Below are 13,745 nucleotides of genomic sequence, written 5' to 3'. Positions count from 1 at the left end.
AAAAAAAAAAAAAAAAAAAAAAAAAAAAAAAAAAAAAAAAAAAAAATTAATTATTTTCAATTTTGAGGAACCCAGGCTCCCTATTCCTGGGGGAGTGGGGAAGAGCCAGCACACGGAACTGCTTCTGAAGAGGCAGCAGTTCTTCCTTCGATAATCCTCTTAAGGGTGAGAATTCACTTGCTGGGACTTCAGTGGACACATTCCTCACTGTTCTTTAAGCAGCAAGGAGGGACTTACAAAGACTTGCAAGAGCTTTGCTATCATTATATACCCCGTTTGTTGCAATAATGTGAAATTTATCTCCCTTGGAGAATGGTGCACATAGATCTTATAAAATATAATTAACACTCATTTTTGTTACTTCCATCATTTTATTAAGAAATTGTGAGAGGAGAAACATTAAAACATTTGAAGAGACTAAGGGGGTTTCAGACCTACAATGAGGAATTTGACCAGGGCCTGGAACAGAGCAAGGGTTAAGGACCAGGTTACTGAGGCGAGAGGCAACGAGCCAAGGAGTGATGCATGAAACCACCACTGGGCTGAGAAGTTCTCACTAACTTCCATGTCCCTAGCCACGCTAGCTCTCCTTGGTTGAATGGTGACCCCCTAAAAAGATATGTTCAAATCCTAAACCCTGTTACCCGTGAATGTGGCCTTTGTTTTGTGAAACAGGACCTTCACAGATACAATCAAGACAAGATAAGGTCATACTGGACTAGAGTGGGCCCTAGGTCCAATGAATGATGTCCTTATAGGAAGAAAGCCAGACAGACACAGCAACAATGCCATGTGACAACAGAGGCAGAGACTAAAGGGCTGCACTGCCAGCCAAGGATCAACTGTGAGTGCCAGCAAAACCCCAGAAAGTGGGAGAGGCGAGGAAGGATTCTCCCCTGAAGCCTTCAGAGAGAGCATGGCCCTGCGGACACCTTGATTTTGGACTTGCAGCCTCAGAACAGTGAGACAAAACATTTCTGTTGTTTTAAGCTGCCAAATGTGTGGCACTTTGTTCTGGCAGCTCTAGGAAACTGACACACTAGACCAAGCCCTTATTTCTGTCTTGTGAACTACTAAGACTTCAAATTACTTCTGCTGTAGCTCCCCTAGCAAACAACAAAGGGGATCTCTTAAAATCACAGATCAAACCATGTCACTCCACTGCTCAGTTATCCACCTGTGTGGCTGCTATTATTATTAATTATTATTATTATTATTATTATTTTATTTTTATTTTTTTGAGACAGAGTCTCACTCTGTCGCCCAGGCTGGAGTACAATGGCATGATCTCAGCTCACTACAACCTCCACCTCCCGGGTTCAAGAGATTCTCCTGCCTCAGCCTCCTAAGTAGCTGGGACTACAGGTGTGCCCTATCATGCCGGGCTAATTTTTTGTATTTTTAGTAGAGACGGGGTTTCACCATGTTGGACAGGCTGGTCTTGAACTCCTGACCTCTTGATCTGCCTTCCTCGGCCTCCCAAAGTGCTGGGATTACAGGTGTGAGTCACTGTGCCCAGCCATTTCTGCTATTAATAGAAGAGGAGCTTTAGGCAAACTATGCATGACAATTAAATGGATACAAACAGGTCTGAGTATCTGTAATTTCCAGATAACACAATTTGAATTAAGTCATGGAAGAGGTAAACAAAAAGTTCTAAATTAAACTAGCATCATTGTCTTTAACAATGTAGTAATCTTGAGGTAGCAATTTACATACTTTACGGTAATATGGCTTAGCATGTAATAATGACATTTCTACAAGTCTTTTGAGTTAATACTCAAAAACACTAATCCCAGCTCTGAGAAGAAAGCGACATGAAATGCAGGAAGAAGAAGGGGATTCAACACACCTGAGTACTTGCAAGTTCAGGAGATCTCTAGAAACTACTTACATCTTTCAATATCAGAATCTGACTTGCAGCTTTGAGGTACTGCAACTGATGAGTCACTAAAATTGTGATCTTCTCATGCAAAGTCTGACAAATACACCTATAAATGTAAAAGGCACAGGGTGAAAACACACACGAATGGGGTGCTCCACATTGAAAAACATACATTTTGAAACCATAGTCAAAGACAACACAGTAGTCAGAGATCGAGATGTTAAATACAAACTAAATAGAAATATAAGCCAATAAAGCCGGCTAGGTCCTCAAAACCACTAGCAGCAAATATGAGCCTTGCTATGAAGAAATCCTAAATAGTTGTCTGGGAAGGAGGCAATAAGTATGATTTTTTTTTTCTAAAACTTAGTTTAACCATATATTCCAGGATGAAAAAATGACTGAACATTATAGAGATTCAAAAACCTGACTTAACTAATACATTAATTATTTTACTACTGTGTAGGACTGCAGGGGAGAAAGATAGATCAAGGTCATGTAATGACACGGCATTTTTCCTGGATGGTTTCTGAGATGATAATTTATAATGCACATATTAATGCCCTCCAACCCCCCAAAAAAAGCTTAGATTCTTGGTAACTTTCGCCAGAGTGCATTTGCCAGACTCTTCTTCCCAAATAATACTAGGTAGGAAAACAAATGCTAGTGATGTGTGACTCTCCACAGTATTCTTGGTCTCATCCAGGAAGCAAAACTTCTCTCATTAGTCCTAAACAGTCTGAATAAGAAAAAGGAAGAACAGAATCCAAACAGTCCAAACCATATGGCTCAAAGATAAGAACCACCTCAGTATTCAACCATCAAGTTTTCTGGGGTTTGTTTGTTTTCTACAGTACCTGCTCAAAGTTCTCCTACATTGTAAATGCAGACTCCTGGGAGCTACAGAAAAAATTAGCTGGGTGTGGTGGCACACACCTGTAGTCCCAGCTACAAGGGAGGCTAAGGTGGGAGAATCACTTGAGCCCAGGAGGTTGATGCTGCAGTGAACTGTGATCACACCACTGCACTCCAGCCCGGTTGGCAGAGTAAGACCCTGTCTCAAAAAGAAAAAAAGGAGAGAAAAAAAAAGAAAAAAAGAAAAGCACTAATCTGTAACAACGGCCAAGAACACAACTCATGCTCAGTAAGTGTTAGCCCTGTCGTCCAGTCTTCCCCATATGCAGCCATTGCTTTTAGAAATTCAGGATTGAGAAGTCATAAGCGAGTATTTTAGAGACAGCGCCTGTGATCAGAACCACAACTCCAGACTGCAAATATGTAAACTATGACTTCATCTCTTACATCCAAAACAATTAATTTTTCCCCTTTCAGGTATCTTAGTTTGGCTTATTTCAAAACTAAGTTTCGCAACCTATTATACCCCTCTTCAGGTTTAGTACTAAAGCTTTCAATGAAACTGTTTCCCTTTATTTCAAAATTGGCTGCCATTAATCCTTTTATATACATATCTAAAGGGAGATGTTAATGATCAAATCTGATGGGGTGCTATGTCCAGTATCAGCCACCTCAAAGGTTTCAAAATGTTTTCTTCCTAGCATCTTCCATTATAGATGAGATATAGAAATAATTACACTAACATTGCAATTGATGGCTTGAAATTTTTTCTAAATTATGCTTCTTAGGCAAATCTCAAAAAATACTTTCCAAATTTTTAAGAGTAAAAAATCTTCCAGTCATGCCATAAAACAAACAAATAATAAGTGACTGATTTAGCAACGAGCTATTTAACACTAATACTATATAAAGACTACGGTAAGAGGCCAGGCACGAGGGCTCACGCCTATAATTCCAGCACTTTGGGAGGCTGAGGCAGACAGATCACTTGAGGTCAGGAGTTCGAGACCAGCCTGACCAACATGGTGAGATCCAATCTCTACTAAAAATACAAAATTAGGTGGATGTGGTCACGCATGCCTGTAATCCCAGCTACTCGAGTAGCTGAGGCACAAGAATCACTTGAACCCAGGAGGTCTGCACTGATCCAAGATCGTGCCACTGCACTTCAGCCTGGGCAACAGAGCAAGACTCTGTCTCAAAAAGGGGAAAAAAAAAAAAAGACAACATTAAGAGCTGACACATACAATGTCAGAGGTGACACAAGTGAGAAAGATACAGTCGGTTAGGTGCAGTGGCTCACACCTATAATCCCAGCACTTTGGGAGGCCAAGGCAGGAGGATCTTTTGCACCCAGAAATTCAAGGCCAGTCTGGGCAACATAGAGAGATTCCATCTCTACAAAAAACTCAAAACTTAGCTGGGTGTGGGGGTGAACACTTGTAGTCCCAGCTACTGGGGAGGATCACTTGAGCCCAGGAGATAGAAGTTGCAGTGGGCCATGATCATGCCATTGCACTCCAGCCTGGGTGACAAAGCAAAACTCTGTCAAGGAAGGAAGGAAGGGAGGGAGGGAGGGAGGGATACAGTCACTACCTTCATTCATTCAGTTAAGACACATTTGCTAAGCACTGACGAAGTACCAGGGACTACTCTAAGTGACGAGGATACATCCACTGGTCAAGCAAACAGACAACACCCTGCATCGTGTAGGGACACTCACTACACAAACACAGAAAATACACTATTGGGTAGTAATGTAAACCATGAAGAGACAGCCAGGCAAAGGTTGTACTTTAGAGGGAGTGGCTAGGAAAGGCCTCTCTGCAAGGAGGTGGTGTACGAGCCGTGAGACTATCTGGGGGAAGCAATCCTGGCAGATACAGCAGGTGCAATGGTCCTGGGGCACAAACGCACCGTGCAAAGGCACCTTCATGCATTCACAGTCTAGTGCGGGGACTGGGGGGAAGGACACATAGGTGGATCAAGAGCAGCTCATTGAGGGCTGCGGGCAGACAGAGAAAGTGCTATGGCCTCCGAGGAGCAGAAGAGACAGGCAGGAGGTGGGATCTGTGTCTTTCATTTTTCTCTTTTGCCCAGGCATACTATCCCTGGTTCTCTAACGGCAGGAACTATACCCTTACAGACAGGCAGAGGTGAGCAAGTCACACCTCCTTCCAGGCACCCCACAGAAGTGTGCATGGCTGGAGGACTGGTTTTGCGTGGGCAAGGGTTGGAAAGGTGAATGGGGCGGACTGCAAAGGGCAATTTGCCATTCGAGGACAAAATCATAGCTTAACAAGTACAGGGGTCCGAGAGGAACTGAAAGAGGGAAGGTGAACTAGTGATGTGCCTGAACGTTTGTGGCCCTCTCCAAATTCCTACTGAACCCTAATCCTAACCAATGTAATGGTATTAGGAGGTGAGGCCTATTTCGTGAGAATCTGCCAACACGAATGGTATTAGTAAAAGGGACCAGCCCAGGGAAGCTGCCGTACCCCTTCCACAGTGAGAAGACAGCTGTCTACGAACCAGAGCGTGAGCGCTCTCCAGGCACCAAAACTGCTGGCGCCTTGATCTTGGATCTTGGCCTCCAGAACTGTAGAAACAATTTTCTATTGTTTATATGGAGTACCAAGTTTATGCTATTTTGAATCAGCAGCCTGAATGGACTAAGACAAATAGGTAGGCAACAGTGTGGGAGCTCTGATTAGAAGACTCAAAGAGGCAGGGGTCTGAGAATTTGAGGCTTTCTAGAATACAACCACATCTATAGCTGGCAACAAATCGGATTGGCATCTGTTAATGGAAGTGCCCCTCACTTTTTGTATGTGATAAAATCCACTTCGTGTTTGCAACATATAGTTGTAAAACACAACTCCTAACAACTCTCGATATATATTCATGATCAAAGTAAAACTGTTAATGGCAAATAGAAGTGTAATTCATTCACTTTTAATACAAAACACTTCACATTTCTAAGCTTCAACACAACCGCCATCTTTCAGAGCATATTGTTCAATCCAATTTTCTAACTCGTTGAGAACATTCTCCAGTTGCTGCTGAGTGATTTCCTAAATTGCATTCGTGCTCCCTGTCCTAAGTTTCCCCAAAGAATGTGATTCTGATTAGCAAACAACAATTTTAACAAGCTTGCTTCTAACAAGTGTATATCCAAAGTCATTAATCCTTAAAGGTGCAAGAGGACTTTATAAATACCTCCTGAGTTCAAAGGAAAATTTGGGGGAGCTTGTGCGATACACACACTGATACTCAGCAATGAAAATACCTTCCTCCTTCCCTGCGGTGACTCTAAAAGAGTATCCCACTGGGAATTGTTGTTCAAGTGATAAAGAACTGGTGAGGACTCGTGCAAGACTCGAGCAAGCCACAGAGGCCCTTCTCGGCCAAATAGAAAATTCATCAAGGCACAGGGAGGCGGTGGCAGGAAACAAGGCTCTGATCAGAGTGCCGGGGCAACGCCGAGTGCCAGCTTATCCCTCACTCTGCATTCAGAAAGATTCAATGCTGCCACCCACGTTTCTTTGGTTGTGGAAAAATAGACATGACATAACATTTACCATTTATACCATTTTTATAAGTGTATAGCTTGGTAGCGCTAAGTACACGCACACCGTTGTGCCACCATCACCACCATCCACATCCACTGCATCATCCCATACCAGGCACATTTTGCATACCACTCTGGTGGGGAAACATTCAGGAGCCCACGTAGAGCCCCATGCTCAGTGGATGACTTCATGTCCAAACCCCTGGAATCCAGGGCCCAGAGATGAGTTACTCTTACACAGCCAACTCTGTCTCCACTTTGCTATCCAGGACCTGTTATGGACTGAACCACGCTCCCCTCAAAGTTCCTATGTTCCCGCCCTCACCCAGCACCTTAGAATTGGAACAGAGAACCATTATTATTATTATTATTATTATTATTATTATTACAGAATCTCACTCTTGTTGCCCAGGCTGGAGTACAATGGTGCTATCCTGGCTCACTGCAACCTCCACCTCCTGGGTTCAAGCAATTCTCCTGCCTCAGCCTCCAGAGTAGCTGGGATTACAGGCACCCACCACCACCCATCACTGATTTTTGTATTTTTAGTAGAGATGGGGTTTCACCACGTTGGCCAGGCTGGTCTCGAACTCCTCAGGTGATCTGCCTGCCTCAGCCTCCCAAAGTGCTGGGATTACAGGCATGAGCCACAGTGCCTGGCCAACACAGAACCTTTAGAGAGGTAATTACACTAAAATGAGGCCATGAGGGTGGGCCCTACTCTAATCTGACCGGTGTCTCTTCAGGAAGAGGAGGTTTGGATGCAGAGACATGAGGAGCAAAGGGTGAGAAGGCGACCATCGGCAGGCCAAGAAAGCCCTCAGGAGGAGCCGCGCCTGCAGACGCATTGATCTCGCACATGCAGTCTCCGGAACTGTGCGGAAACAACCTGCCACTGTGTAAGCCCCCCAGCCTGTGGCATTGTGAGGGCAGCCCTGGCTGGCCAACACAGGACTTCCAGAGCTTTCTTTCACAGTACCTTCTCTATCCCCCACCACAGGAACAGGTGCCTGCCTGCTGTCCTTCCCACAAGCCTCACTCCTTCCTGTCTGCACACCTCTGCTTCTACAATTTCTTTCAAAGAAACTGAATCCTACTCTCAGCCACTATAAACCCTTACCAGCCTGCAGGACCACAGGCTACTTCCAGCCAAGCCCGGCCCTCAGTGACCTTTCCAATCTCAGCTACCCACTTCTTCCATTTAAAAAAATTGATTGTCCTATGCCGGGCGCAGGGGCTCACACCTGTAATCCCAGCACTCCAGGAAGCCAAGCGGGACGGATCCCTTGAGCCCAGGAGTTCGAGACCAGCCTGGGCAACATAGGGAGACCAGCCTGGACAACATGGCAAAGCCCCCTCCCTTCAAAAAAACACAGAATGAGCTGGGCATGGTGGTGCTAGCCTGTAGTCACAGCTACCTGGGAGGCTGAGGCAGGAGAATCTCTTGAACTCAGGAGGTCGAGGCTGCAGTGAGCCGAGATTGCACCACTGCTCTCCAGCCTGGGCAACAAAGCGAGACCCTATCTTAAAAAACAATAATAATAAAACATATTGTCCTATATTGAAATTCCCTAAGCCTTGGGGTCTGTTGAACTTTTCCCATGCACTTAGTCTTGAATCCCTGCAGAGACAAATTCCTTATGGGCAAGAATGAAATCTGAACTTGTCTCTCTCTCTCACTCAGCCCAGCATGGGTGCTTATCTTCTCTGTGGCTGACTGCCGTCCTCTGCAAGCAAAGATGTTTCACGCAGTAACACCTGCAGGAGCATCTACCTCAGTGCGCACAGAAGGGCTACAATGAGTGGGAAAGGCTCATTGGCCTTAACAAGGTGAAAAACAGGAAGCTGACTGTGGGGCAGATGTGGGTGCTGTTTTAGAAAAACCAGTTCACAATGCTTTCAAAAAGGCCAGTCTAGACTACATAGGAAGTGTCAGTCGGCACACATGAGGTTACAGAATATACAGAAAAGATTCCAGAGTCATTCTACCTCCATGGCTCCGTGTCTAAGCAAGAGCCAAAGAAAGCAAATCCCAGAAACACCATGTAAGAGTTGGGAGGGAAGCCAGATTCTAGACAACTAGTTTCAAAGGCAAGCCAGGCCTACATGGGTCTTCAGTGTTCATTCTGGTAAGAATCCATGAAACAACATTAGATTCTTGAAACCAGAGTCTACTATGGAGCAAATCATTCTTAAATTCTAGATTTTACTAGTAGGTTATCTCCAAACTGACAGATTAGTATGTAAAGAGCAACAAAGCCTTCCCAAGAAAGCCCTATGTTGGTCCAAGGACCTCACTTCTAACCTGTCATAGAGAAATGATGGAGGAAAAGAGCTGAAAGACAAGCCCAGGTTGCCAAGTGCCAGCCTTCCACTGAAAAATGGCACCATCTTTCCTATCTCCGGGGCCTGGTCCTCAGCAGTTTCTTGGTTATCAACTGTAACTACCAGTGGGGGAAAACTTGCCAAATTTGCCATCTGTTTCTCAATTCCCGAAAACATGGTACACTCCACTCACTGCAACACACTGAAATCATTTGTATATTTTCCTACCTTGACCTTCTATTTCTGCAAAATTTCTCTAAAATGGATCTTCAGGGAAGCAGGGGACAGTGTGGAGGGGGAGGGGAAACACCAGAGCAGGACAAGCTGAAAGCCATAAAGGCTTTCCTGAGCCAACTCGAAATGGCTCTGGGAAAGCAGAAATGACTTAGACACAAACAAACTCACAGTTCGAACAAGTGCCTGCTAACTTCCGCATCTACTGCACTGAGAGGATCGTCCAGGAGATAGATGTCAGCATCTTGATACACTGCTCTAGAAAATATAAAGAGATATCAGACTCTCACCCAGAACATGACAACTTTCAACAACTAGGATGTTCATTCAAGTGCCAGTAGAATAATCCAAGAAAGTGCTTCACACAGGACGCAATACACAGTAAGTGGGTCCTATGTGCTCACCACCACTAGAAGCAGCACAAAAGACAACTGCATAGTGGCTGCTGAAATGCAACTTACCTTGCAAGGTTTACCCGCGCTTTCTGCCCTCCACTCAGTGTGGTTCCCCGATCTCCTATCACAGTCAGATCACCATCCTCCAACAGCTGTAAATCCTGTATGGACAAAGGAAAGAAGGCGGGGAAAAAAAAGACTTAAAACATGTTCTCCCTCTGTTATCCTAAACTTTGCACATTAGTTCTTCAGAAATAACAAGTATTTGATCAATAGCAATGGATATATTTCATAGTAACTGAATTGTAACTTTGAACCTATCAAATATACCATCAGGGCACGTTATCTGTTTTAATGCTGTAGCTTTTCATAGCATTTATGCACTGAGCCATTTTAACAGGAATATTTTGAGCACCAACTCCTTGTGAATTCAGCAGTGAAAGAGTTTCCACAGTGAGTGACCTGACAATAAAAGATTGACACAAATGCAAGAGGTGATAAATGCTAAGAAGGAAAAGGACGCTGGCTTAGGGAGACAGAGAGTGACAGAGGGAAAGTCCACTTCATACAGGGAGGTCAGCAAGGGCTCTGATGGAGGGGGTCTGAGCAGAGACCTGCCAGGGGATGGACTGGCTGGCACAGAGTGCAGGAAGATTGCTCCACATAGAGGAATAAGCAAGTGCAAAAGCCATGGGGTGATACGTGGCCAAGGTGCTCACAGAACAGCAATACGGATGCCGGCAGAACTGTGAGCACAGGATGATGACAGGGGAGGCCAGAGACAGAGGCAAGAGAAGCCAAGGGCTCACACCCAGGGAAACAGGAGGAAGGACGTGATCTGATCAAGGCAATAATTGAGACAAGAAACAACAGTAGCTGGGACCAGAGTGGGGATCAGGGAAGCAAACATCAGTGGTCATGTGCTGAACAAATTTTAAAGGTAGCACCTATAGGCTCTGCTGATGAGATGGGTGTGCGTTTTGATAGAAAAAGAGCAGGACTGCGTTGGTTTTGGGATAAGACAAGGGAAGAGCAGGATTACCATGTACTGAGCTGCGAGAAATGAGGGATGCAGATTTAAGAGATAAAAGCAAAAGGTTGATTATGGCCAAACTGAAATGCTGATCGGCAATCCTGACTTGCTGCTGGATAAGTGAGTCTGGAGGTCTGTGCTGGAGACCCAACTGTGAGGGCTGTCAGCATAAAGACATGGGAGTTATTAAGGAACAACGGTGTCTTCACAAGCCATTTTGCTGACTTTTACCTTAGCTTTCCATTCTCAGAGAAGGGATAACACCTGCCCCATCTTCACAGTGATACTTAAGGTATCACAATAGACTGACAGAAAAACTCTGCAAAAAATAAGAGCAGAAAGAGCAGCCCAGCCAGGAAAAGCCAAAGGGAAAGGAGCAGTGTGCTCATGAGACACTGCACAGACTGGATGCACGAAGTAGACTCTTGTTCCATGCAAGCCCCCAAAAAACAAAAGCTAGGAAGGATAACAAGTTTTTATTTGAGGATCCAGCCAAAGTTATATTTAAAAATTATTTAAGAAATAAGTTGACAAAGCGTAATACTTTTTTTAAAAAAAAAACATGACAAGAACATCCCTGAAAATAACAGGATAATGATCAGGTTTAAGTTACATGACATTACATTAGAAATCTTCACTTGGGGCTGGGCGCAGGGGCTCACGCCTATAATCCCAGCACTTCGGGAGGCTGAGACGGGTGGATCATGAGTCAGGAGCAAGACCATCACTGGCTAACAAGAGTGAAACCCTATCTCTACTAAAATACAAAAATTGGCCAGATGCGGTGGCGGCACCTGTAGTCCAGGCTACTCAGGGAGGGCTAGGCAGGGAGAATGGCGTGAACCGGTAGGAGGTGGAATTGCAGCGAGCCGAGAATCGCGCCCCTGTACTCAGCCCTCGGGGGGACAGATGAGAGACTCTGTCAAAAAAAGAAAACTTTACTTGGATGGCCTATAACTATAATTATCACTAGACAGATCCTGGCATAAACAAAGTGTGGAGAAGATCGCTGGGTACTGACTGAGCTTCATAAGCATCAACCTAGGACACTACAGAGACAGCCCTCTTACAGATCAAGGTGTCACTTCTTTGTCTCTACTCTGACAAAGCCAGGGAGACAAAGCAAATGGCACATTGAGATCTCCATGACAAGTAAGTCCTCTGACCTCCCTAAGTTCTCATTTTATCTCTTTTACAAAATGTCCTGGAGAAACAAGAATTAATAAACTCATAGAATGCTGAAACAATCTAAAGTAAGTGTATGAACTAAGTGGAAAAAGGATCTGAGTTCTTTATAATTTGCTATTGATGACTGTGACATATTTTCTGATCAAACCAACAGCAGGACCCCATTCATAGCATGAATCTCACAAATAAAGTACATCACCAAATGGAAAAAAGATAGTATCTCCATTGGAACCCACTCCCTGGCAGCCCACAAAGACACACAGGAGTCCCCTAATACTCCAATCTGAACCAGATGGCATCAAATGAAAGATAGCAAGTGCCCCATTGTGAAAATTCATTATTTCACATTATCTCTTTGTTGAGCTCAGAAGTTACACTATCTCTTCCTTTCAGTTTTCATAAAAAGACAATGTAGCCGGGCACATGGCTCATACCTGTAATCCCAGCACTTTGGGAGGCCGAAGCAGGTGGATCACCTGAGGTCAGGAGTTCAAGACAAGCCTGGCTAACCTGGTGAACCCCATCTCTATTAAACATACAAAATTAGCCGGGCATGTTGGCACATGCCTGTAATCCCAGCTACTTGAGAGGCTAAGGCAGGAGAATCGCTTGAACCTGGGAGGCAAAGGTTGCAGTGAGCGAGATTGTGCCACTGCACTCCAGCCTGGGCAACAAGAGTGAAACTTCAACTCAAAAAAAAAAAAAGACAAGGCACCAGTTAACACTACCTCTTCCTTTCAGTTTTCATAAAAAGACAATGCACCATTTTAAGACAGGGTTCCAGCCTTCTACACAAACACAAACACACATTGTTTACTTGGCCTCATTCCATTGCTGATTGTCTTCATATAATGTGTTAAGTTTCTGTGCCTTGATTTTACATTGTTTTGTTTTCATTCTCAAAACAGCATCAAGTTGTAGCACAGCAATCTTAGCCATTTTCTAGAAAAGACACTCAAAACACCTGTCTCATTTCACGCAGATAGGGAATAGGAAAGGAGCTCTCTCCCCATGCCTGGTAGCAGCCCTTTGAGTACTACAACAACCTTGAGTGTTGTTGACTTGGCAAACTATTTATGGACAAGCCTCAGATAGGAAAAATATTTCAAAGGATCTGAAGTACAATCTGAGTCAGGCTAATTTCCTAACCATGATTTTCTAGTTTGGTTAAAGGGAAACAGTTGAGCAGAAAGCAGAAGTGCCCCCAATGGGAGGAAGGTATCTTATGCACATTAGGTACTGCTCAGTAAAATTAACCAATTAATCTACCACCACCTTTACTGAAATGCAGACACAGAAACTAGAGAAAAACCATGATGTAGCTATGTGGGTTTGATGCCATCTAACCAGAATCCTACCATGTGCACATCAACCATGGTGACACTGAAGGCAGAAAGACCACTGAGGACACTGTGGGGACGGTCACAGGAGCCAGGCCTGAGGCCCCAGCACAAGAAGCAGGTTCCAGAGTCAGAGAGCAGGGCTCTCCAGCTTTGGGCCACAATTTGCTTCCATTTGGACCGGCCCTTCCTACCATAGCTTATCAATATCCTATTCTTCTTTCAGGGCCCAACTCAAACTCTTCTATGAAACAAACCTGCATTCCCTCAATCAGAAAACATCACTCTCTCTTCTAGGTTCCTTGTTTATATTTCTTAGGAAGGACCTGCCGTATTCTGCCACTTAATGTTTATGTGTGTACTCAGTGTCTTGCTCCATGAGTCAGCTCCTGGATGTAAGAGCTATGCACCAACCACTGTTCCTGATGTCTGGTATTATCTCTAATCTTCCTGACAACCTGCCAAGTAAGTACTGACCACACTTACAGATGAGGAGACAGAGACGAAGTGAAAGCATGTATCTGGTCTGAGGACTCTCAGCTAATAAAGGAAGGTTGGAGTCTGAACCAAGCTCATCTCAGTTCCCAGCCTGTTGCCCTTTCATATCACGCTTCCCCAAGTGCTTACTAGAAGATACGTAAAGGCAATACTGAAACAACTCAGAACTCGAAGGCTCTCTATCCATACACAGCACTATCAGTCCACTTAGTCACCCTAGTTAGATTCACCTCATTGTATCCCTTTTGTACTCAGCTTTAAAAAAAAAAAAGAGAGACAGTATCTGGTCTCATACTCCTGGCCTCAAGCAATCCTCCCACCTCAGCCACCCAAAGTACTGGGATTACAGGTGTGAGCCACCACGCCCGGCCCTCAGCATTTATTTCCTATTATGTCACAAAGAAGTGATATGGTTCTCCCA

The 13,745-nt window shown here is 44.4% G+C and overlaps 1 protein-coding gene across 2 annotated transcripts in view; it reads right to left on the bottom strand.

Moving 5' to 3' along the window:
- The window catches only part of ABCC4 (ATP binding cassette subfamily C member 4 (PEL blood group)), a 304,207-nt gene that overhangs the window by 155,421 nt on the left and 135,041 nt on the right, over positions 1-13,745 (bottom strand). For both annotated transcript variants that reach the window (XM_017859218.1, XM_017859219.1), the window contains exons 12-14: positions 9,332-9,426; positions 9,042-9,128; positions 1,895-1,991 (exon numbers count right to left, since the gene is read on the bottom strand). In XM_017859218.1, coding sequence (XP_017714707.1) covers positions 1,895-1,991; positions 9,042-9,128; positions 9,332-9,426 — 279 coding nt within the window. The remainder of the gene's footprint in view (positions 1-1,894; positions 1,992-9,041; positions 9,129-9,331; positions 9,427-13,745) is intronic.

Source organism: Rhinopithecus bieti, unplaced genomic scaffold (assembly GCF_001698545.2).
Source record: "Rhinopithecus bieti isolate Rb0 unplaced genomic scaffold, ASM169854v2 scaffold_46235, whole genome shotgun sequence".
Taxonomy (NCBI): Eukaryota; Metazoa; Chordata; class Mammalia; order Primates; family Cercopithecidae; genus Rhinopithecus; species Rhinopithecus bieti.
Note: the sequence above shows the minus strand (reverse complement) of the source record. Positions and strands in the feature narration are given on the sequence as shown.